At 41.6% G+C, this 25,369-nt stretch overlaps 1 protein-coding gene across 4 annotated transcripts in view; it reads right to left on the bottom strand.

Moving 5' to 3' along the window:
- Positions 1-25,369, bottom strand: part of DAPL1 (death associated protein like 1) — a 49,730-nt gene that overhangs the window by 16,151 nt on the left and 8,210 nt on the right. The window contains exons 2-4 of one of the 4 annotated variants that reach the window (XM_019457135.2): positions 22,918-23,005; positions 19,685-19,745; positions 10,739-10,978 (exon numbers count right to left, since the gene is read on the bottom strand). In XM_019457135.2, coding sequence (XP_019312680.1) covers positions 10,862-10,978; positions 19,685-19,745; positions 22,918-23,005 — 266 coding nt within the window. In that variant the 3' untranslated portion in view covers positions 10,739-10,861. Of the gene's footprint in view, positions 1-10,738; positions 10,979-14,409; positions 14,485-14,710; positions 14,774-19,684; positions 19,746-22,917; positions 23,006-25,369 lie in introns of those variants that run through there. The other 3 variants (XM_053908526.1, XM_053908530.1, XM_019457128.2) reach the window with 3 other exon arrangements.

Genomic DNA, 25,369 nt, shown 5'->3' on the forward strand with positions numbered 1-25,369 from the left:
TAAAATTTTATTGTTCCTCGATGTTCAAAACTTGTCAGCATATTTAAGAAAATGTCTAGGTATTTTGAATTTGATCTTTGACAATCCCAGAAGTTGACTTTTCTAGTCAGCTGTGAAATATAAATGCAAAGCACATATAATTTAACCCACAGCCAAATTTTAGGGTTGGGCATACATTCTGTGTAAATAAAGGAAGTAGGTATTATATCCATTTCTTTATAAAGATCATATCTTAAAGTGATAGAATGGGGAGATCTACATGATATACTGCTAGGTGACCAAAGCAAAGTGCAGAATGGTGTGTACAGCACGGCCCATTTTCTGTAAGGAAAGGAGGAATAATATATACTCATATCTGCATAAATAATCACTGGAAGGGGGCGCTTGTATGGCTCAGTTAGTTAAGCGTCCAACTTCAGTTCAGGTCATGCTCTCACAACTCTTGAGTTCAAGCCCCACCTCGGGCTCTGTGCTGACAACTCGGAGCCCAGAGCCTGCTTTGGATTCTGTGTCTCCCTCTCTCTCTGCCCCTCCCCAGCTCAAGCTCTGTCTCTCTCTCTCCCCCTCAGAAATAAAGAAACATTAAAAAAATTTTTTAAAAATCACTGGAAAGATAAATCAGAAACTTAGAAATGTAATTATCTGCAGGTGTGAGAGGTAGCTAAGTGGACGGTGATGCGGCAGGAGTGACATTTCTCAGTGTCTACCTTTTCCAAGCGTTCAGATTTTTCAATCATATAAATGCATACTCTATTTAAAATAACTGTAAAAAATAATTGTAAACAAATAAAATAATATCAGATGTAAGCCAGTAATATTCCCAGTGTGATATGCTACCATTTGAGAAGCAGTAGTGTATTCTTAGATTCTGGCCTAGAGTCTTTTTTACTTTCAACACTTGATTTAGAAATAATATCAAATTAAAAAAATAAAAACAGCACAAAGAAGATCTGTGCACCATTTACCAGGTTAACCTATTATTAGCATTTTATCCCATATGAGTGCACTCTATCTATCCATGAACTCCTAATTTAGTGTTTGAACCATCTAAGCTCATGATCCTCTACCTCTAAGTATTTCAGCATGTGTTTGTATCGGATATAACCACAGTACAGTTATCAGGTTCATGAATTGGCAGTGATATCATGTGAACCAGAGAGTCTTCTTGGGGAAACAAATGTTTCCTAAACCTAAGACTCGTCTTAACTTTTACGTTGTACCAAAAGGTCATTGGGCAATCTACTGTCACAGGTGAGGAGTGAAATTAAGTATATCACGGTGGAGCTCATCAAACACTTCAGACAGTGTCCATCAGTCAGTCTCAGACCTTGTATTTCCTCCTCTCTTTGGTATATAGCAAGCCATTCATTTCTAAAAGCCTGAAGCTTCCCCCAAGTCTTAAATAAAAAAGTTCTACGTGCTCCCATTACAGTTCAGTAATGGGATTAGAAGAAGATTTCTCAATTACACATTGTTTAAAAGTAATTTAAAAATATATAAATATCACCTGTTTCAAACTCGTTTGTTTTCATCCATCTGCAACAGTGATAAATGTGATCAGGTTCTGGACTTGCCTTTTTTTGTCTCTGACTTTGTTGCTGAGTTTCGTCCTGTCAGAGAAAGAAGAAATATGGATGCAGAGGTAAGACTGAGAGGTCTACAGAAGGAAGGGAGGCTGGTCTTGCCCCCCAGGACTATGTTGAAGACCTCAAGTCTCGTACAGCTAGTTCAGTCTACTTAGAGGTAGTGCTTTGCAACCCAAGGTCTAGGTGTTTTGCTTTTTTTTTGTTTTTTTGTTTTTGTTTTTGTAATTACGGAAGCATTCCATAAACATTAATGTCAAACGTCATGTTTCAGGTGAATAACATTGAAGAATGATTCTTTCATTAATACAATCCTTGTGAAGATGTGGATAGTGGTAAGGAGGTGACCTTCCTGAGTGAGATGCATGCCAGGCTATGCTGGGTTTTGTGACTTAGTTTTGGGGAGGGTTCTTTCCTCCTACCCCCTATTCCCTTACTACCTTTGGACCCCCCAGTTCCTATCCACAAAACCTGACATTCCTGGGTCACTGCAGTAGAGGGATGTATTTACGCCATCATTTAACCAATCCTTTGTGGATGGAAATATGGATTTTTCTTTAAAAAAGTTTTTTTTTGGCCTATTGTTATGTACACAACACCTTGATGAAAAACCTTGTGTTTATATATATCTATTAACTTGTTCTATGGTTTTTACAGAATAAATTTCTTTTTTTTTTCTTTTTTTTTTTTTTTAATTTTTTTTTTCAACGTTTTTTATTTATTTTTGGGACAGAGAGAGACAGAGCATGAACGGGGGAGGGGCAGAGAGAGAGGGAGACACAGAATCGGAAACAGGCTCCAGGCTCTGAGCCATGAGCCCAGAGCCTGACGCGGGGCTCGAACTCAAGGACCGTGAGATCGTGACCTGGCTGAAGTCGGACGCTTACCCGACTGCGCCACCCAGGCGCCCCTACAGAATAAATTTCTAAAAGTGGGGTTGTTGGATCAAAGAAGTATGTCTCTATTTTTGACTTTAAAAAAAAAATTTTTTTTAACGTTTATTTATTTTTGAGACAGAGAGAGACAGAGCATGAATGGGGGAGGGTCAGAGAGAGAGGGAGACACAGAATCTGAAGCAGGCTCCAGGCTCGGAGCTGTCAGCACAGAGCCTGACACGGGCCTCGAACTCACGGACCGCGAGATCATGACCTGAGCCGAAGTCGGACGCCCAACCGACCAAGCCACCCAGGCGCCCCTCTATTTTTGACTTTTGATACCTCCTACCAAACTGTCTTCCAGAAAGTATGCAACAATTTACAGTCCTACTAACAGTGTATGAGAATATGGTGTCCTACTATTAGGACCCACCCGGTCTCTGGAAGATTGCAGTTAAACATTGGCTGGGTGTCTGGGTTTATATCCTACTTATGTAATACATTAGCTTTGCTATTCAGTAAATGATGTAATCTAGCTAAATATTTCCTTTTCCCTCCAAGGGAAATGATAATACCTTCTCACGGGGCTGTTGTGGAAATAAATGAGATACTGACACCTGTTACTGCTTCTAGCTCCAGTCCAAGCCCCAAGAATAGCTTTTCAGGTGCCTTGTCTAGTCTGAGGCTGGGGGTAAAGCCAGACCCCAACACTGGGGACAGTGAGCTAGGATGGGGCCTTGGGAGGGAGCTAGAATATAAAAACAGTGCCAACCTTTATCACCTTCTTTATGTGTGTCATGACACATGACTGATGTTTCAATATCTAGTTTTCTGTTGTTTATTATTTTTTTTTGGTAACATTTTCTGAGGTAATGTGTATATCATACAATTCACCTACTTAAGTGTACAACTCAATGGGGTTTAGTATTTTCAGAGTATGCAACCATAAATACAATCAATTTTAGAATATTTTCATCACTCCAAAAAGAAACCCCACAGTCTTTAGCTGCCACCACCAAATATCTGCATCCCTCCACTTACCCCAGCCCTAGGCAACCCCTAGTCAACTTTCTGTGTCTATAGGTTTGCCTAATCTGGACTTTTCATATAAATGGAATTATACAATATGCGGTCCTTTGTGACTGGCTTCTTTCATTTATAATGTTTTCGGGATTCATCCATGTTGACAAATAATATCCCACTGTATGGATATACTATATCTTGTTTATTCATTCATAAGTTGATGGACATTTGGGTGGTTTTCAACTTTTTGTTATTACAAATAATGCTGCTATAAACATTTGTATACATGTTTCTGTATGGACATGTTTTTACTTCTTGGGTATCTATAATAAATAATATTGTAATGGATATCTTGGCAGAAAAGACTAGGGAAAAATTACCATGTCAAAAGAAAAGCATGAATAAGGGTCTGGGGGTGTTTGGGGCTTAACCTCTCTGGACAATACATTCGGAATCTGTAAAATGGGTTGTTGTAAATATTAGAGGTTAGATATAACAGAACACCCTTGGCACACAGTAAAATCTCAGAAAATGATAGTTACTATTGTACAGCCACCAAACCTTGAAGTAAAAGCCCTCTTGGTCCTAGCCTCTGCATTAGTCCATCCTGTCAAGATTATCAGATTTCCCTGGTTTTTCATTTTTATGACCTTGTATTTTGTTTTGTCAGTCTTGGCATAAGCCTTCAGTAACTGCCAGATTGATACCGTCTGAGGAAACTAAAGCTGGGCTCTGGCCAAAAGTCAGCTGTTTCCTTTCAACCTTCACATCTGACCTCTAGCTGAATTCTCCTTGTTGCTAACTTCTTTCCCTCCACCCCCACTGCAGGCTCTGCTCTTATACCCCTCAGGTCCTCAGGAACTAAGGATTGCTGTGCAAACCTGAGGAGCAAAATGCAGCTTGTGTGAGATGATGGTCCACGGGCCAAATCCAACCCACAGGCTGGAACTGTTTGGTTTGCACAGTGTACAATAACAAAAAATTCACCTAATACATAAAAACCAGGAGATCTCACACAAAACTATTCCAGGCTGTTTTTGAAAGAAATCAGGTGTGTCAGTATGGGGCCCTCATCCTTGCTCAGAAAAAACAGACTGACTTGTCCTACCTCAGCTCCTTCCTTTGGTGCACTTCAGGGCTACCCGGAAGGGAGGTGAAGTGACCAGTCTGTGGAGGAACGGCAAAGACCATTGTCTGCCACTTTCTTATGTGACCATGGCGCCATCCCTCCTCTCCCACTTCTTCCCCATTGTCGTTTATCCCCGCTAAGCCCCTGGCATGTTTTGTGATTTCATACCAGTCTAGACTTTATTTTCCACTTTGTTGAGTATTCGTTATGTTGTGGAAACTTTCCTACGAAAGTCTCCCACTCTACGCTTGTAAAGATAGCGGCATCTTATTCTCAACGTCTACCTTCTTTCCTTTGTAAAATATCGTGAGCGCCTTATTTCACTGTTCAGCTCACTGCACCTCTTTAGTGTCTGCCGTCGAAAACAGTGGTTTGCTCAGTTCTTAAAAGCCTGGTGGAGCTAGACACCATGTCTGCCAGGGCCAGGATGGCTCTCTTGCTTCCAGATCTGGCTCACTTAGAACCACTTGACCCATGATGTCTGCTGTCGGATCACTTGTTTCTTCCATCAGCCATGGCCAAGTGCATTGCTCAATCTTTCCTTGCACTTAATATGTCTGGTTAAACCCTTCCATTATCTCCAGGCTCTCTTTTGGTACCGGATTCTGCCCGTTTTAATCTTGCAACAATCCTCTCTCTTTTCACAGACCTTCGATTTTTGAAGGGAGTGTTTTTGTTCTTGCGTGACCTGATTCTGCTCTTAACCCCATTCTGTTACATCCGTTCTTTGATTTTACTGTTTCGGCCCCGGTGTCTTCACCTTGGTTTTATCTGTCTGTGCTGTCTCTTAAATGCTTCTGTGGCAATATCTATTTTATTCTTGGAAGCCTTTGCCTATATTCCTTTGGAAAACTCTCTTTATGTCATTGAAAAAAAAGTTCCATTATTCTGTAATCTTTGAAGGGGAGAATGTCTTTGGCTCTTCACTCCTTTTCCTAATTCCCTATATTTTAAGAAATTAATTTCAGGGCCCCTGTGTGGCTCAGTCAGTTAAGCGGCAGACTTCGGCTCAGATCATGATCTCACAGTTTGTGGATTCGAGCCCCGCGTCAGGCTCTGTGCTGACAGCTCAGAGCCTGGAGCCTGCTTCGGATTTGACGTCTCCCTCTCTCTCTCTCTGGCCCTCCAGAGTGCTCGCACTCTGTCTCTGTCTCTCTCTCAGAAATAAAGATTAAAAAAAAAATTTTAAAGAAATTAATTTCAATCTCTGCCACCACATGAATAGAAAGAATAACTTGTGTCTTTTAAACAAAACCCTGAAAATAGGAACTCGAATGGCTTTTCCCCTATTGAAGGATTTGATTAGTCCCAAACCAGTCCTTTCACATAGATTTCTGTCTTCAAATTCAGCTCTATTTTAAGGTCAGAATTATATCCAGATCCTCTCTGTTTGGGGACCTCTAAGCTTCAGCTCCAGCCTGTGATCTCACGGGGTCATGGAGGATAGCTCTAGATTTGGGATTAAGAGATTTCCAGAGAAATTCCTCCACTTACACTATTACACCCTGGGAATCTCTTAACTTCTCTGAGGCTCATCTTTGTCATCTGCAAAGTGGGGTAGTGACAGCTATCATCTTGTGAATTTTGTGAAGATTTCATGAAATCCTGTATGCAAAAGCAGGTTCAAAATTCTGTCTGTATTATGTATTTTTTATTTTTTTATTTAAAAAAAAAATTTTTTTTTCAACGTTTTTTATTTATTTTTGGGACAGAGAGAGACAGAGCATGAACGGGGGAGGGGCAGAGAGAGAGGGAGACACAGAATCGGAAACAGGCTCCAGGCTCCGAGCCATCAGCCCAGAGCCTGACGCTGGGCTCAAACTCACGGACCGCGAGATCGTGACCTGGCTGAAGTCGGACGCTTAACCAACGGCGCCACCCAGGCGCCCCATGTATTATGTATTTTTACTTGGAGCTCTGCTCACCCTAATTTCATGTGTTTGTCTTTCAGTCCTTCAACATTTCCTTTGGAAGTTCTCTGCTTTTTCTTTTGGCTTATTTTTCTTGGCTCAGGTTCTCTGTCACTTCACCCTTTATAATTAATTAATTAATTAATTAATCACTCAGAACATTTTTGGATGAAAATGTTGACATCCTGATAGTTGATGTCAGACTTATTGGAAACAGGGAGATTATTTGGGGGGTAAGGTGACTCCCTGAGGTTGTGTTTTCCAGGGGTCAAGACAACACGAGAAATACTAATTGCTGATGTGGAACTGAACAGAAATTAGGAGGCGGGGAAGAGCAGAAAAATGAGGATGGGGGTGAGAGAGGGGAAGCCATCAGCAAGATGGTGGGAGGAATAGGGGCCTGCCGGGGCTACGATGAGCAGTGAACAAAATCCTGGGTTGAGGGGAATGGGTAGTGGAAGGACATACACATAAAATCTGGGATAGCTCATATTCTGCTGCAGGTTGTCTGGTTGCTGTGATGTAAACTCTGCTAAATCTTCCATATGTTTATTACCCTCTGGAGTAGGCTTTTGGGAAATCATGGAAAAGGGCCAAAATGAGATCAGGGTGGTGGGACTCAGGGACACCAAATTCGTTGGAAATCAGAGGTGATTCCTGGAGATTCACAGACATTGTGGAAGGGCTTTGAACATCCACTAGGGGTAGGCTGGGGTTTGAGCTCATCTGATGTATTTGAAGGGGGCAGTGACTCCAGCTGACATCCCAACATGCACTTGAAAACATAATACATACCCCAAAATCAGCCATACCCACCTTGGACTTGGGTTCCATCTAAAGAAAGCCTATCACCCCATTAGTCCTCTGAGTAACCTCAGAACTAGCTATTTGTTAGGGTTTTCTATATTCTTTTCCTCAACAAGAACTAATTTACCCCAGTGGCTTCTTCCTGTACCTTTAGTTCTCTCCCACTAACTTTACATTTACCTGTTTCTTTTCTTCAACCTGAAGACCACCTTCATTTTCTACCTCCCTTTCTGAGGTTCTGCCTCTCACTGCCTCCTCAAATTTCACAGCTGTCATTTCTGTGGGCACGACTGGCTCAGCTGTGTGTGTGTGTGTGTGTGTGTGTGTGTGTTTGCACTTGTTTCTGGCTCTTGTAGCTCACACAGCAATACCAGTCTTCTTTCACAGTGAAAGATTCTTGGATTGTTTATATAACACTCTCTTTTGCTCCACAATATTTGTAAAATTTTGTTTACAGGGAGAGAGGGAGAGGGAGAGGGAGAGAGGGAGAGAGAGAGAGAACACACGAGTGTTTATCTTTTGGAGATAGCATGCTGAAGTATTTATAGATGAAATTATGCTTGGGATTTGCTCTAAAATAATCCAGAAGGAGAGAGGAAGAAGGAGAAGTCGGGGGCTGGGTGCTATAGATTCAACAAGGTTGGCCATATTGTTGAAGCTTTGTGATGAGTACCTGAGGGTTCAGCATGATATTCACACAACTCTTGTGTATGTTTGAAAATTTCCATAATAAAAACCTTAACTAAAGACTGTTTATTCAAGATCTGCATGTGGGTTAGTGATCTCCCTAGCCAACACATTTTTTCTTTACTGTGTAAGACCTCCTCCTCAGCATGCCCCCCATTCTCACCAAGCCATTTCTAAACTCGCTCTGCATGTTGATCTGTTGGCATGCCTGTTCCCCTTTGGTCTAGGGTCTTGTGGTAGGCAGGGGCCACTTTGTACTCATCTTTGTGTCCCAGTGCCTCAGACAGCGTGCTGAACTGAACTGAAATGAGCTAAAGAAGAGTGTCCGCCAGCAAATCCCCAGCCTCGTACCTCCTGACACAGTCCTCCACCATTGTCATGGTTTTTGCTGGGCCTGTGAACATATCACAGGGGCTTCCAGTGAGTGGAACCACAGCACATCCATGCAGGGCTTACTCCTCAGAAGGGGGAGGGAACAGCCACTTTGGCTTTCAACATGTACAGCCATATCACCACAAAGCAATCTGATTGGACTGGCCCTTTTCCTATTACACATTCTCTGAGATAATTTCAATTCCTTTCAGATCTGAAGTTCACATCAAACTTCCCCCTTTCTATAATTCGGTGATTTGAGTGACTGCAATTGTGGGCCTAAATTACTGCTGGGGTCCTTACTGCATAACCTCCCTTTGAGCAGCATCTCTTCTCTTGCAATACATCTTCCAATCTAGAGGGAGAGACTAGTACCCTTCTTCTCTTCTTCCTTCCTTTGGGTGGTTGGCCCTCCTATCACCTGCAGGAGAGGCAAGTCTAGCGGTCCTGCCATCTGAGCTTCCCATTTCCTATATCACCCTCCTCTGTTTAGTCCTCGCTTCCATCTGACCCCAAATCTTCAGCTTTTCCTTTAATTCCTATTCGAGGCTCATTTTATAGCACTTCTTATAGTTCTCCTGCTACTATAGTTTTAGAAGCTTCCAGAACCGTCATCCTGGTACCACCTTGCTCTCACTACTCTTGAAATAGCTTATTACAAACCTCAGTGTCCATTTTGTCTTCTTCCCAGTGTGTGCCACTGGTAAAGTTAAACTGGGGGTGGGGTGGGGGTCAGGTGTTATTACACCCATTTGACAAGGATCAGAAAGGGTAAGTGGCTTGTTTAAGGTTTAAGAACTAGTAAGGGTCAGAAGTAGAATCCTAGTCTCCTAATCTCCTAGTCTAGTGTTCCAGCTGGTATCTACTATCCTCTTTACACTTTGCTACTGTCCCTCTGGGGATTCATGGCTGACCTTGAACTTCTGTACATTTATAAGAACAAGTGCGCCTCACAACACTTAAATATTCCAGCAAGGAGTATTTCTGACAATGGTCTCAGAGGACCAGGAACTGAGCTAAGCCAAAGTGAGGTGGTTAGAACTAACTGTCTTATTGATTCATACTGGCATTGGCTGAAGTTTCAATATTGTCTCAGACAATTTTCTTTTTCCTGAAAAAGAGCCAAACAATGCTGGGGGTGGGGGGTCATGCATCAGCATGACCACTGGGCTTCAGCCAAGTGCTTTTGGAGTTCCAGGAATCAGAGATAGGCATGGCACCTGGTCACTCCCCAAGGGTTATCAACCTATAATGTGATGGACTCGAGTACTGACCACTTTTTTGGGTCAAGACAAGTGTTGATTGTTGGATAGCATTATTATTTAAAAAAATTTTTTTTAATGTTCATTTATTTTTAAGAGAGACAGAACATAAGTGGGGGAGGAACAGAGAGAGAGAGGGAGACACAGAGTGTGAGCTGTCAGCACAGAGCCCAACACAGGGCTCGAATTCATGTGCGGTGAGATCATGACCTGAGCCAAAGTCTGATGCTTAACTGACTGAGCCACCCAGGTGCCCCAGATAATATTATTAATTAGAGGTGTAGAATAGAACTGTGACAGATAACCTTCGTGAAAAAAGAAACTGGTTGTCCCTACTATCACCTGAAGACAGCCTTGGCTATTCACACATGAGTATATGGGGTGGGGAGGGAGGGAGGGAGGGAGACGGAGACAGAGAGAGAGAGAGAGAGAGAGAGAGAGAGAGAGAGAGCAAGCTGTGGAGGGTAGGAGAGCTAGAGCAGGGTTAGCTATGGCAATACTTTCCCTCCTACTCCTACCTCCAATTAAAATCAACATCTATACCCCAACCACAATGCCCTGTAGCACTGTGACCCCCTAGGTTCTACAGATGAACTTTGTGGGCAGCCCTGAGCAAATCTCCAATGGAAACTCTAATTCTACCTTCCACCCTTGATTGCTTTGCAGAGGAGAGTATGTTTGTAACAAATCTAAAATTTTCATTTTCCCTCACCAAGCCTTCAAAACAAACTAAGTATTTATGCAGGGAACTGGAAATGACATTTTACCTCAAAGGAAAACTCGAGGATCTTAAGATAAACATATGGAGAAGACTCACTCCTCATGTTTGCATAGAGTATTGACCTTTATACAGCCTTTGTACTCATTTGTCCTTTAGGAAGAACTCACTGTGGGTGGAACAGCTCAGGGTCAGCATCAAGGAGAGAAAGACTTATCCTGAGAGGTGGAGTGGAATAGTCAAGTATTCTGGATTCTTCACTCATTCAACAGAATTACATGTGTAAACTTCAGTGGGCTCCTGACCTGCATCAAAAGGAGGCCCAGGAAGGCACTGGATTTATAACTTTGGATGTTTATTATCTGAAGTAAAAAGATACAAAAGCTGTTTTATTTACCAAGCAAGTGCACTAGACCTATGGAAAGTTTTGGTCCTTTTGCTAAGCTGTCGGATGTTTGAGGCAGTTGGCCAGACGGCTGTGTTTTACGTCCCAGCTTAACATTTCCGAGGCTGCTGAATAATGTGGATCCTTTTCAGTGGAGTGACCTTCTCCAGAGCAGGTCTGGGTTTTTGATGTGCCATATGCACTGCTGCTGGAAATTTATGGCTCAGCTAGAGGTGAGAAAGAAAGAAAAAATAAGCGTATTGGACCTTTTTTGGTCATGAAGTATGAGTAGCAGAGAACAATACGGTTTGGTCAGGGGAACCTCACAGTTTTTGGTTACTTCTTTAGTATCTCTTTTCCTAAACCACCTCCAGGTCTGGGCTCATATGTGTATATGTTCACCTGGGTTTTCTCTCATTAGCTGGCTCCTGATTTTGAAAATTATAAATAATAGTATATACAAGATAACATATAGAAGATACATGTGCATTTATATGTATGTTTTGAAGTGACATCTGTACAGGTAGAAAGGGTTGATCACATCTCATTGGTCCTACAAGATTAGCAAGGATTCTGGCACTAGTATGTATATATGGATCACTATTTTCCAAGGAGGCTATGGGGACACTGGGGAAGGTCCTGTAGGGGAGGAACACCTCCATTGTCAAAAGAGCAGAAATAAGGAGCCTCTGAAAGAAGTTAGGAAGAGTTAGGGTCAGTTAGTATGTTGAAGCATGTGAAATGGCTGTATTTGTAGGTAAAAATGGTCCAGTATTGGCTATTTCACATGGTCCAATCTCTACAGCCTGGTAAATGGAAAGCTGAAGAGTGATTACCAGCTTCAGGTAACAAAAGTTCTCATTAGTCATCCCACGGAAGACATCTATGAGGAAAAGGGCTTACGTGGCTTTCAGGGGACACAGACACTTTTGACAATAAGAGGAATTTCACATGGAACCAAGAGACCTTAGGGAATTTACACTAAGGACAGCTTAAGATGAAAAAGATGCCCAATGTGGTGAGCAATTCAGACATAGTTTTCTCAGGAAGAGAATTTTGACCCAGTGACCTTTTGGGTCCATTCCAGTTCTTGGTGTCTAAGCTGATGGATAAAATAGAAAAATACCTAATAAGGACACTTGCCTTAGCCAGCAAGGAAGGGATGCCTCAGCTCATGAGGAATTTAACTTATCACTGTAGAATTTAGATGCCCTTGCCCTGACACTCAAGTTAAATAAAGGGGGGAGATAAACTGCGCATGACCCCAGGCATCACATTGTTTATAGTTTGTTTGGGCTCTTCTAAGCCAGGGAAAACATATGTGCCTTATATCTCCTCTCAAATATCCCTGAGCTCTGGGCACACAGAGTTCCCCTTCATGTGAAACTTGACTCCAGAAAGTCCTTTCTTCTTAGTCTTAAAAAATTAAACAGGCTGGAAAAGTATACACTGATGTGTTAACAATGGTTATCTTTGAGGAATTATAGGGCAATTCCCAGTCATTTGCTTTACTTTGCCTATCAGTATTTTTCTAAAATTTTCATTTTACAATGAGCAGACAGAAGTAATATAATAATTAAACCCAAGGATGATCTCTGCTGGCATTCCAGCAGGAAGGAAGACACATAATTGAGATATTGGTCATAAATGTTGCTTTAGAATCCCAAAAAAGAGCCAGTGACTTTTTTTTTTTGTCAGATCAATTATCATTGGGCCACATGACAGGCATTTTATAGTGTGGTCAGGGCAGAGTGTTTTGTTTTGTTTTTCTTTCAACATTAGAACCAAAAGGAAACTTCAGAGGCCACCAACGTTAGTAGTTTTCTTCCAGATAACTACTGGAAGTACTGGGTGTGTTTAGTGTTGACTAAAACAGATCAACCACATTCAAGAGATTACAGGTAGGACAACAATTTGGCAAGGTACTTAAAGTCAAACATAAGGTGAAGGGGTGAGAAAGGAAACAAGTTAATTCTTACCTAACAGAAATGTGGGCAAGTAACCAAGGTGAGACAGGGCAAGATGGCAAGTCGAGACTGAGGAGATGAAGCCCCAGAGTTGACTGTTGCTCTGCAGGCATGAGAGTGACCCCTGTGGGGGTGGGACAGGAGGGGACTGGCGGCACTAACTCGTTACCTGATCATCTTCAGGCTTATCTCCATACTTTAGAGGTTGCATTTTTTTTTTTCTCATCACTTAAAAAATTGTGGTAAACTATGCAGAACAAAATTTACTATTTCAGCCATTTTTAAGTGTACACTTCAGTGGCATCGGATACATTTGCACGGCTGTGCAACCATCCCTACCATTCATCTTCAGAACTTCTTCATCACATCAAACTGAAGCTCTGTATCCTTTAGACAAGAACTCCTCACTCCCTCCTCCCCACTGCCAGCCTCCAGCAACCACCATTCTACCTTCTGTCTCTATGAATTCTGACTACTTCAGGTGTCGCAGAGAAGTGGACTCAGGCAGTATATTTGTCCTTTTGTGTCTGGCTTATTTCATTTAGCATAATGTCTTCAAGGGTTACCCCTGTTGTGATATGTGTCAGAATCCCTTTCCTTTTTAAGACTGAATAATATCCCACTGACTGTGTATGTACCCACAATTTGTTTATCTTTTCATTTGGATAGGCCCATAGGATAATAGACATTTGGGTTGCTTCCACCTTTTAACTATCATGAATAACGCTGCTATAAACACTGGTGTACAAACATCTATTCAAATCCCTGCTTTTAATTATTTGGGGTATATCCCACAAGTGGAATTGCTGGATCATGTGATAATTGTATGTTTAATTTTTTGAGGAACTGCCATATTGTTTTTTTATGGTGGCTGTACCATTTAACGTTTCCACCAGTAATGCACAAGGGTTAGGGGTTACATTTTAACTAAGGCATTTAACGGAGATAGATCCTAAAAGTTCCGCTCAACTGCTTTTTAGGAGGGGCTTGTTGCAGATCAGAATGAATGGGAGACTGTCCCTGGGGTCTATTGGCCATCTGGGAACTGATCTGGGAAAGTTTAGGGGGAAAAAATTGACAGGATTGAGAAGGAAGTGGAAATAATTCTGGCAAAGACCATAGGCTTAGGGAAGTTGCCCATAATTATTAAATTACAGATGTACAGGTTTGGGGGAGTAGCAAGACTGTATAGCAACTCTTGAATATACAACAAGAGAATCAAGTTCTCTCCTACGCCCCACTCCCTTAATCAGGAACAGGAACACCTTAATGTAGAAGGACTTGGGGGTTGTCAGTGGAGAGTCTATAAAGAGTCTTCCATCAGAACTGATCAGACTGTAAATAAAATGGTCAAGTTCCAAACGCCCTAATTTTTTTCCTGTAAATTTTGTATCAAGGGCAATAGGAAGATTTTATTTTCAAACTGGAACTAGAAATAAGTAGGAATATCTTTCCAGAGTACAACCTACAACCAGCTGTCTTTCAGGCTGGCATCTGAACTTTGGGGAAGCTTTGGAATTTTCATCTTAGTTTTTTAAAAAAGATAGGGTTTCTAAAGAGAAAGGTGTTTCTTGCCAGATTTATTAGGATAAGAGAATCCAGGGTAGCCCCAGAAGAGAAAGAATTTAAGGCCAGTATATGTAAAAGGATTTGCCTTGCTGTGACTCCATCATAGAAGGGACAACACACTGAACTTGAAAAGCAGATCAATAGAAACTACTCCATTGAGAATTTACCTTCATCTTGGGTAGTTGTGACCTCAGAACCTATAGTTTTAGTTTCAGAGAAAACACAAAAGAAGTATGATAAAAATCTTCATGACTGGAGCTAGGAGAGAAATTCTAGATGCAAGAAAATCAGCGGCAGGTTTTGTTTTAGAGCCTGAAGTTAGGTAGTGTTAGCAGACTGGAGCTCTTCCATTCATCTTTCCAGGGTGTTAACTTCCAACTTGAATGTTGGCACTTTGATTTCCACACCCCGTTAAGCAAAATGCTTAAAACAAAACATTCAGCTCCAGTCAATGAAATTCAAGGATACTCCTACAGCGATGTTAATCTACAGAACAGGAGAAACCTTTTTAGATTTGCAGATGCCTTTGATAGTTTCCACTCCCCCAGGATCCCATTTCACATACATCTCACTAACTTTGGCAGTGGTGACACATCTGGCAACTTGAAAAGTGGCCCCAACTTTAACTAGGTTTCAACATTCCATCCCCCTCCACACCATAACCCAACCTTGTTACTCATGCTTTAACTGGATACTTTCATGTCCAGAGAAGCTTCACAACTATTGCCAAATTTAACTTCCATAACTGTCTAAAGAATTATATTTGGCAGTATCATTCTCTCTCATTCCTTGCCTTAAAAAAAAAAAAGATTAAATGAGCAACCATAAATCTCAGAGGAGCTACATGACTTCTAAAAGTTCAAACAGCCTTTAAGGAGTTGATGGAACTTGGTCTGAGACCGGTTCTCCCAGATTTTTAGTTTAGAGAGCTTTTGGGGTTACAAAACCCCTTTTCACGAATCAAAACCACACTCAGATACCACCTCACGCCAGTCAGAGTAGCTAAAATCAGGAGACTATAGATGCTGGAGAGGATGTGGAGAAACGGGAACCCTCTTGCACTGTTGGTGGGAATGCAAACTGGTATAGCCACTCTGGAAAACAGTGTGGAGGTTCCTCAAAAAATTAAAAATCTACCCTATGACCCAGCAGTAGCACTGCTAGGAATTTACCCAAGGGATACAGGAGTGCTGATGCATAGGGGCACTTGTACCCCAATGTTTATAGCAGCACTTTCAACAATAGCTAAATTATGGAAAGAGCCTAAATGTCCATCAACTGATGAATGGATAAAGAAATTGTGGTTTAAATACACAATGGAGTACTACGTGGCAATGCGAAAGAATGAGATATGGCCTTTTGTAGCAACGTGGATGGAACTGGAGAGTGTGATGCTAAGTGAAATAAGCCATACAGAGAAAGACAGATACCATATGTTTTCACTCTTATGTGGATCCTGAAAAACTTGACAGAAACCCATGGGGGAGGGGAAGGAAAAAAAAAAAAAGAGGTTATAGTGGGAGAGAGCCAAAGCATAAGAGACTTGAAAACTGAGAACAAACTGAGGGTTGATGGGGGGGTGGGAGGGAGGGAAGTGTAGGTGATGGGCACTGAGGAGGGCATCTTTTGGGATGATCACTGGGTGTTGTATGGAAACAAATTTGACAATAAATTTCATATATTAAAAAAAATAAAAAACAAAAAAAACAAAAGAAAACCAAAAAAAGCAAAACCCCTTTTCTGCAGGAATATCATGTTGTATGACCTGTCACCAGGCAATATGAATTCTCTCATCATGTAGGGCTGGAAGAGGCAGGAAGGGCTGACTGGAGAGGTAGGGAGGGAAGGAAAAAAGTAGTGGGAGAGAGGTCTGTGTGCAGGGAGGAGTTGGAAATAGTGGAAGAGGAAAATTTTAGGCTGCTTGCCACTTAGATTCATACAATTCTAAGCTTTGGGGGATTGTTTTTCAATCTCCCAAATCTCAAACCCTAGGTTGATTTTAAAGTGGGTCATCCAGAGATGAATAACATATGGATAGAAATTTCTTACCGTGTTTCAGTAGTTGATGAGATCCTATGAATAGGACTGCCCTCTTTCTGTCTTAGACTTTTAAATTCTTGCATTGGTATGAGAGTTAACATGGGTTCTTGAGACTAGACATACTTCTAGTTGAGTGCATGAATGAATGTTACTAAAATGCAGAAGATATGACCCTCATTTCTGCTACTGTGTTTCTTCTGGCTAATTGTGTATTGTTGGGTCTTCATGACAATACATATTATGAGGGGAATCATAATGCATGTGAAAATTCATCAGCAGATACCTATCCTTACATCCTAATTTTTATATGAGGCTATAAGGTTTATGCATTTTTCATTAAAAAATTAAGGTATAACTTATCTACAGTAAAATATACCCTTTTAGTGTACAGTTCCATGACTTTCCATAAGTATGTATAGTCTGTGACCAAAATCAAGAGACAGAACCCTCAACCCCCCAAATTCCCTCCTGTCCCTTTGTGGTCAACTGCTCCTCTCATCCCCAGCTTCTGACAACCACTGATCTCAGCAGATCTAGTTTTCTAAAAGGCATTGGTCTTTCCACTCCAAGTTGACCTTTCTTATAAAATCCTATTATGCTTCAGGCTGAACTATGGATTCAGGGAGGATTTTTCTTCGTGGTAAGAAAACACATGGGTCCCTCTAACTACCATATTCAAGATAGTCATACACAGGGATCTTGGGACTTGATTTTGTTGCTGGCCTCTTATCCTTTGCCTGGGATTCTGAGTGATGTCCTGTAGGATACCTGCTTAGGGATAGAAGCTAACACTTATGAGGGCTAATTGCATCTGGCTCTGCTGTACTTTGCATATAACTTCATTTTCTTCTCACAGGATCTCAAGGAAGCGCATACTATGAACCACATTCCCATTTACAGATGGGGAAACTGAGGCACAGAAAAGGGAAGAAATCTCCCAAGGACACATAGCTAGTGAGTGACAGAGGCAGCAGGAGACCCATTTGATGTCTTGTGTCAGACCTGTTCTACCCAGTAACCTGTGCAGTCTTAGCCACAGTCCTATGACAGTAAACATTGAACTAAGTATTAAAGGTGTTTTTTTTTTAAATAGGTATAGTTGCTGTTAAAACAGCACATCAGGGGCGCCTGGGTGGCGCAGTCGGTTAAGCGTCCGACTTCAGCCAGGTCACGATCTCACAGTCCGTGAGTTCGAGCCCCGCGTCGGGCTCTGGGCGGATGGCTCAGAGCCTGGAGCCTGTTTCCGATTCTGTGTCTCCCTCTCTCTCTGTCCCTCCCCCGTTCATGCTCTGTCTCTCTCTGTCCCAAAAATAAATAAACGTTGAAAAAAAAATTAAAAAAAAAAAATAAAAAAAAAAAAAGAAAAAAAAAAACCCAGCACATCAGCTCAATGTTTTCTTATGATTTACGAATACAACTTGTTATTACTGTTGATTTTTCTTTTGTTTTCTTTTTTGTTTACCTTTTATTTATTTATTTTGAGAGAGACAGAAACCTTGCAAGTGGGGGAGGGGCAGAGAGGGAGGGAGAGAGGGAATCCCAAGCAGGCTCTGCCCTGTCAGTGCAGAGCCCGATGTCAGGCTCAAACCCACGAAACCATGAGATCATGACCTGAGCCGAAACCAAGAGTCAGATGCTTAACCGACTGAGCCACCCAGGCGCCCCTTGATTTTTCTTTTAATCTGTGAAATAAGGAAGTAATATTTTTAATGGAAAAGAAAAGAACTCTTGTCTGTAATAGACATAAGCACATATGTCTATAAAAAGCAATTTAGACTCTGGCACTGTTACCTAATATAGTATAGCATCATCAACCTAGCATAGCATAATCAACCTCTATTGACCACTCTCTTTAAACATTTTATTTGGGGTTAACATATATTCTAGGGGAATGTGTCCATTCCATCCAGTTCCACTTACAAGTGTGGACCTGCTCTGGCCCCTCAGGAAGAGGCAGATAGTGGGCAGGTGCAAGAGAATGTGAGACGCAGAAGTAGGCAGGTTGTGTTGCCCTGGCAGGGCACCATCCATCCCTGCCCTTCTTCTAAAGCTAGGAAGGCAAAGAGTTGCTTATGACCTCACCTCAAATCAATTTGTAGGAGAACCAAGCCCCCCACCTTAGAAGGCTTTGTAGCTGTAGCCTATAATCAAGATCATGCCTTGTCCTGGGGCACCAGGTTGGCTCAGTTGGTACAGCCTGTGACTCTTGATCGTGAGTTTGAGCTGCATGTTGGGTGTAGAGATTACAAAAAAAAAAAAAAAAAAAAAAAAAGATCTTGCCATGTACCATCTGCCTTATTACACCCCATGGACTTCATACACACACCTTTTTATTTCGCTGTCATAAAACCAGTGCTACTAACCAGAACAGAGTGCAAACAGATTACTAGGTGCCAGGCACTGTTCTAAGAACTTCATATGTAGAAACTCCTCTGTTTCACACAACAGCCCTGTGAAGTATATACTCTTCCTTGCCTCCATTTTACAAATGACTTCTCTAAGGCACAGGGTAAATAATTTGGTCAAGGTCAAATCGACCTTGGTAGTGGAGAAGTCACTACCAAATGGGGGCCCTAGAGGCCTAGCTGCTCAGTTTATGCTCCAGTCTTTTCCAGATCCCTGATTTTGATGGCAATAGCTAGTCTTCCTTCTATAAATTGTGCAATCCTGTCCCTTCAATTAATGTGAAAGTAGCAGAAAGAGTGGTTATTCACAGGCTTAAATGCAAGTATCTGCCTTCTGGAAGTAGAATAAGGACCCTCACTTCATTCACCTACAAAATGTAAAAACAAACTAGTAAATCCAAACCAAACCCCTGTCGATCTGGTAAGAGTTTTCTGAGTTTCTGGAGGTACTTAGAAGAAATACAAAACATAGAAACAAAAATGGCAATGGCCAACCACCTTCATAAAAAAATTTTACTGGATAAACCCAGTGCCTAATCTTCCTCCAGCCCTTAGCCATGCAACCCTCCACCACCCACCTTCACTTGAAATCAAATATTTCCTTATGGAGGGGAGAAAGATCAAAAACTTCTGAATTTCTATTACATAAGCTGCTTTTTTACAAAAACATGGCAGAGTAAAACTGTGCCAATTTGGTATCATGATGCTTGCCTCATTTTCTATCTTATCTTTGAAAAGGTTTATTAAATAGACATTAGGAATTTGGGAGAAACAACTTTTCTCACCAAAACCTCTTTGTGTTCCTTGGACCGAGAGCAGATTCTCTCATAGGACATCAGATCTCTGAGCTGGGTAGAGGCTCAGTGGTCAGTGCTCGTTCACCCATGCAGACTGGTGTGGTGGATAAATACTGACTGGGCGCATCCTGTGAGGGGCCTCACCCGTGACTCACCTTCTCCAGTGTGTCGTTCAGGGTATCCATTGCCTGTAGTTTGGCAATATTTGCAATGGCACTGTAAAGATGAGACAAAATTTCATATAGGATGGGAAAACTTTCTTACTAAGGAGGCTAAATGATTTATACAAGGGGCTGTCTACTTGGTCTTTAAGTCTTTACACTTGCTTGGTAATATCTAGAAGGCAAAAAATTCTGCTTCTGTGTGCCCATGTGCTACAAAAATCTTTGTAGGTCAAATTATTCTTACTAGTGTATTTAATTTTTTTTTAATGTTTGTTTATTTTTGAGAGCGGGGGCAGAGAGAGAGGGAGGCCCAGAATCCGAAGCAGGCTCCAGGCTCTGAGCTGTCAGCACAGAGCCTGACACGGGGCTCGAACTCACGGACTGTGAGATCATGGCCTGAGCTGAAGTCGGATGCTTAACCAACTGAACCACCCAGGTGCCCTTTTACTAGTGTATTTTTGTTTTATCTTTACATTGAAGTATATAGCCTGGTGAATATTCACAACTAGTTAAACCAGCTGCCCCTGAGGATAACTGTTTCCCTGACTTGTAGCCCTGTAGATTAGTTCTGAGTGTTTCTGTACTTTATACAATGAATCACACAGCAAATACTCCTTTGTGTCCGGCTTCTTTTTCTCAGGCCAATTTATTTTGTAGGAGAGCATCAGTTAGGGCTCAGCCTGCAGTACAATTTCTTGATGGAAACTGTACTTGGCATTTTTTTTTTCTGGATGTTTTGTGTTGGTTAGAAGTTATTAGGAAATGGACATAGATCGATGATGCTCAGAAATTTATTTTCTATGATACATTTTGCAAAAGCCATTCTCCAAGATGTAAGGAGGGATGCCTGTCCATGAAAATGAGGCCCTCGTATCTCATGCATACACTCACAAAGCGATGACAACAGCAGAGGTGAATTTAGGGTGGAGCTAATGAAGCTTCAGCTTCAGGCCTCCCCCTGAACAGGCTCCTTCTCCCTCAGGAGGGTTCCTAGCCATTCATAGCTATAATGTTTTACTATTTTTCTTTAAAATGGCTCCCAAATCCTACACATATCAGGCCTCACATACCTATATCTGTTGCTGGTGAATAGGGCAAGAGAGAGTGAGCTACTTCTTGCTGTTTATGTTTTGAAGTGGTCCCATTCTCATCTTTTAATGACTCTTAGGCAACAATTGAGTTTTTTAAGAGGGTCCCAATCTCCACTTTATTACTCTCTAGTCAACTCTTCCCACATCATTCAGCTGATGACACAATTAAGCCCCCATTTTCTGAAGTGTAGAGAAATAAATGACTTGTCCACTGGCTGCCAACTGGATGATATATCTAAGCAAACACTTTTATTTTATTTTTTGTGAGAGAGATAGAGACAGTGTGAGCAGGGGAGGGGCAGAGGGAAAGGGAGAGGGAGAATCTCAAGTAGGTCCCATGCCCAGTGTGGAGCCTGACACGGGGCTCGATCTCAAGACAGTAAGATCACAACCTGAGCTGAAATCCGAATCGGTTGCTCAACCACCTGAGCCACCCAGGTGCCCCTAAGCCATGACTTTTTAGTTGTTCCTGAGCCCCTGGCCCAGGCATGTTAACCAGGTCACAATAAACAGGGCTTATGCCTGAATCAGGTTTTAGTTACAGAATAAAGCCAGCTTTCAATTTCAAGTGATTTCTCTATTCTAAGAACTGTCCTAGATGAATAAAATGTGACCCCCACTGTTGAGGATTTATAGCATTGGCTTTCATTATGTGATAGTTATTTTCTGATAGCAGAAGAAACAAAAACGTACTGGTAACGGGGCAAATGAGCCTTTCATTTTTTTTTTTTTTTAATTAAAAAAAAAATTTTTTTTTTTAATGTTTATTTGTGAGACAGAGAGAGACAGAGCATGAACAGGGGAGGGGCAGAGAGAGAGGGAGACACAGAATCGGAAATAGGCTCCAGGCTCTGAGCTGTCAGCACAGAGCCCGACGTGGGGCTCGAACTCACGGACCGTGAGATCATGACCTGAGCCGAAGTCGGACACTTAACTGACTGAGCCACCCAGGCGCCCTGAGCCTTTCATTTTAAAGTGGCACAAATCCTCAAAAAAATTCTTTCCCAGAAATTGGGAAGAAAACTTCAAAAGTGATTTAAAGATGGGCACCTGGGAGGCTCAGTAGGTCAAGCATTCAACTCTTGATTTTGGCTCAGGTCACGATCTCACGGTTGTGATACTGAGCCCCAAGTCAGGTTCTGCGCTGGGTGTGGGGCCTGCCTGAGAGTCTCTCTCTTCCTCTGCCCCTCCCCCACTCATTCTCTCTTAAGAAAATAAAGTGAATTAAAGATAATTTTACATGAAACAGCCACAGAAATTACACAGTCTATTTCCCTCTGCATTCTCTTTCTGGGACTACTACCATTATAATTCTTTAGGATACATCTTGAATGTCCTCCAATTGATTTCTTTTTGAATCACTTATTGAGTCATCTATGGAAACCATCTTGAAATTGTCCCTGAAGTGCCCTCATTACCTACTTGGAGGAGCCAGTTTTGCAGGTCTCTTTCTTTTGGAACACATTTTCTTTAACCACAGTACACAGTGGTTAGGCCATTTGCGCGCCTGACCAGCCCACAGCTCTCTGCTTAGCTCTGGGAATTGTGCCTCCTGTCAAGGTTACAGGGGAATGAGCAGGGAGAAACTAACCTCAGTATCTATATGCCTTCTGGCCATGCCAAATATAGTGGCCATTATTTTCTAAATAATTGAGTGATGGATTTAAAACAAAACCAAAAAAAAAAAAAAAAAAAAAGAAACCCACCCCATTTATTTTTAATTCGGAAGATTTGCTACAGCAGAAAGCATATTATGAAACTAGGGCCAGCCTAGGGACACTATTTTAAAGGCTAATGTGAAAATAGGCTAAAAGAACATGAGTCAGGTTTAGAGGAAGTCAGGATTGTGCTTTTTAAGTATAAGGACAAGGCAGCTGGGCTGGCTGCAGAGAGAAGGAGTAGGGTGAGGGGGTCCAGAATCTTCTAGAAGGTAGTCACCTTTCACCTGAATGTGCCTTTCATCTTTATCCCCCCAACACCACCCCTCCTGGGCTGGCTGCCTCTAACCCTGTTCAGCAAAGGTCTAGGAAGGGTTGGTTTGTCCTAAAATGCAGGGAGGCCTCTGACTTCTGGAAGCAGAGTCACTCAAAACTCCTTGAGGTGATGAAAGAGAAGAAATCAGGCAATCCCTACCTTGTTTTCTCTAATCCCGTTTTTTTGGTGTGTCTGTCCAAGACGCCAATTTCTTGTTTTTTGGAAATTCGCATTCCTCCGGCTTTTACTATACAAAATAAGCATCAACACAGAGGCGTGGTTAGAATAGAAAGAGTAGTCTTGCTTTGTTATTCAAGGTATGAATTTAGACTTGAAAAAAAATTTTAGAACTTACTTTCTGAAGATCTAAGCTTTTATCTAAAATAACACAATAAAACGTTACCCTGAATTGAAGAAAAAATATTGTGTCATGCAAACAAGGTGGGGAAGGGGAGAAGGGCTGAGGTCTGCTTTTTGATGTGCGGAGAGCAGGAACTGAGGCTAAAAAAAACAAGAGAGGTTTACACTTTTGGTTTGGGGAGGAGAATAACAACATACTCCCTTAGGTGTTTCACTGAAAAACATTTTTTCTTGTTATCAAACCAATTACATTCTTTATGATAGCAACAGACAATTACAATGTGACCCTCTTGTTTTCCCACAAGATTAAAGTTTGTGCAAGGTTTGCATTTTTTTTTTTTTCCAACTAGAGCGTTCAAAAGCCAGATTCTGAGAGATGAGCCAAAAGTCAGGGCATGCAGTGGTAACAGGCATTTAATTCAAGAGAAATGCCTCTGATCCCACTGGATACCCACCTTCCATCCAGGACCCCAAACCTCTGATGTTGGCCAAGCTCAGAGGTTCTAATGAGTAATTAAACTACATTAATAATCCTGCCATTCAGGAGATCAATTAGTGTTAATTAGGCTACAGATGACCTAACAGCAATTCAAGTGTTTAACAATGTCAGATGAAATCAACTTTTGAAAAGGAACAACCCATTTCAGATTGCAAGTCAAAGCAAATACTTCTTTCTGTTCCCAGGAAATGTGCACATCTCAAATCTGACAAACTCAAATGAGAAAAAGCTACATGGACATTGATTTGTTTGAACTTGTTAATTCTCTTTATGGAAACGCCAAATCGGCAATTTCTAAAACTAGTTCCAATAAAGTGAAAAATAAGGGAAACCCATTCTATTTCTCAATGCACTTGTGAATTTGACTTTACCCTTGTTCTTTAAAAATTATTACATATTTTGCTGATTTTGTAAAATACGCATAAGGCACACAATTCAAAAAGCACGAAGAGGTCTGCAGTCTCCCTCCTGCCATTATTTCCAGCTCCCAGTTCATCTCCCTAGGTACTGCTAATGTTACATGTTTCCAATGTGTTTATCCAGATATTCTACATATCATGATTTTTAATGTTTTTAATTTTTAATTACTTTCTTTTAATGTTTATTTGTTTTGTGTGTGTGAGAGAGAGAGAGGGAGAGAGAGCAGGGAAGGGGCAGAGAGAGAGAGAGAGAGAGAGAGAGAGAAAATCCCAATAGGCCCCATGCTGCCAGCACAGAGCCTGACCTAGGGCTGGACCCACAAACCTTGAGATCACAACCTGAGCTGAATCTGAGAGTCAGACACTCAACCAGCTGAGCCACCTAGGTGCCCCATTGTATTACTAATTTAAAAAAAAAATTTAATTAAAAGTTTTTTTAATGTTTATTTATTTTTGAAGGAGAGAGAGACACAGAGTGTGAGCCAGGGAGGGGCAGAGAGAGACAGAGACAAAGAATCAGAAGCAGGCTCCAGGCTCCGAGCTGTCATCACAGAGCCGGATGCAAGGCTCGAAGCACAAGATCATGACCCGAGATGAAGTCGGACACTTAACCGACTGAGCCACTCAGGCACCCCATCATATTACTATTTTTTTTTATTTTTTTTTTCAACGTTTTTTTTTTTTTTTTTTTTTTATTTATTTTTGGGACAGAGAGAGACAGAGCATGAACGGGGGAGGGGCAGAGAGAGAGGGAGACACAGAATCGGAAACAGGCTCCAGGCTCCGAGCCATCAGCCCAGAGCCTGACGCGGGGCTCGAACTCACGGACCGCGAGATCGTGACCTGGCTGAAGTCGGACGCTTAACTGACTGCGCCACCCAGGCGCCCCGTACTATTTTTTTTTAAATATGAACTTTATTGTCAAATTGGTTTCCATACAACACCCAGTGCTCATCCCAACAGGTGCCCTCCTCAATACCCATCACCCACCCTCCCCTCCTTCCCACCCCCTATCAACCCTCAGTTTGTTCTCAGTTTTTAAGAGTCTCTTATGTTTTGGCTCCCTCCTTGTCTAACCTTTTTTTTTTTTTTTTTTTTCCTTCCCCTCCCCCATGGGTTTCTGTTAAGTTTCTCAGGATCCATATAAGAGTGAAAACATACGGTATCTGCCTTACTCTGTATGACTTATCTCACTTCTCCAGTTCCATCCACGTTGCTACAAAAGGCCATATTTCATTTTTTCTCATTGCCACGTAGTATTCCATTGTGTACATAAACCACAATTTCTTTATCCATTCATCATATTACTATTTTTTAAATGGCAGCATAAGAT

This window comes from Panthera pardus, unplaced genomic scaffold (genome assembly GCF_024362965.1).
Source record: "Panthera pardus isolate Hobbes unplaced genomic scaffold, ASM2436296v1 HiC_scaffold_10, whole genome shotgun sequence".
NCBI lineage: Eukaryota > Metazoa > Chordata > Mammalia > Carnivora > Felidae > Panthera > Panthera pardus.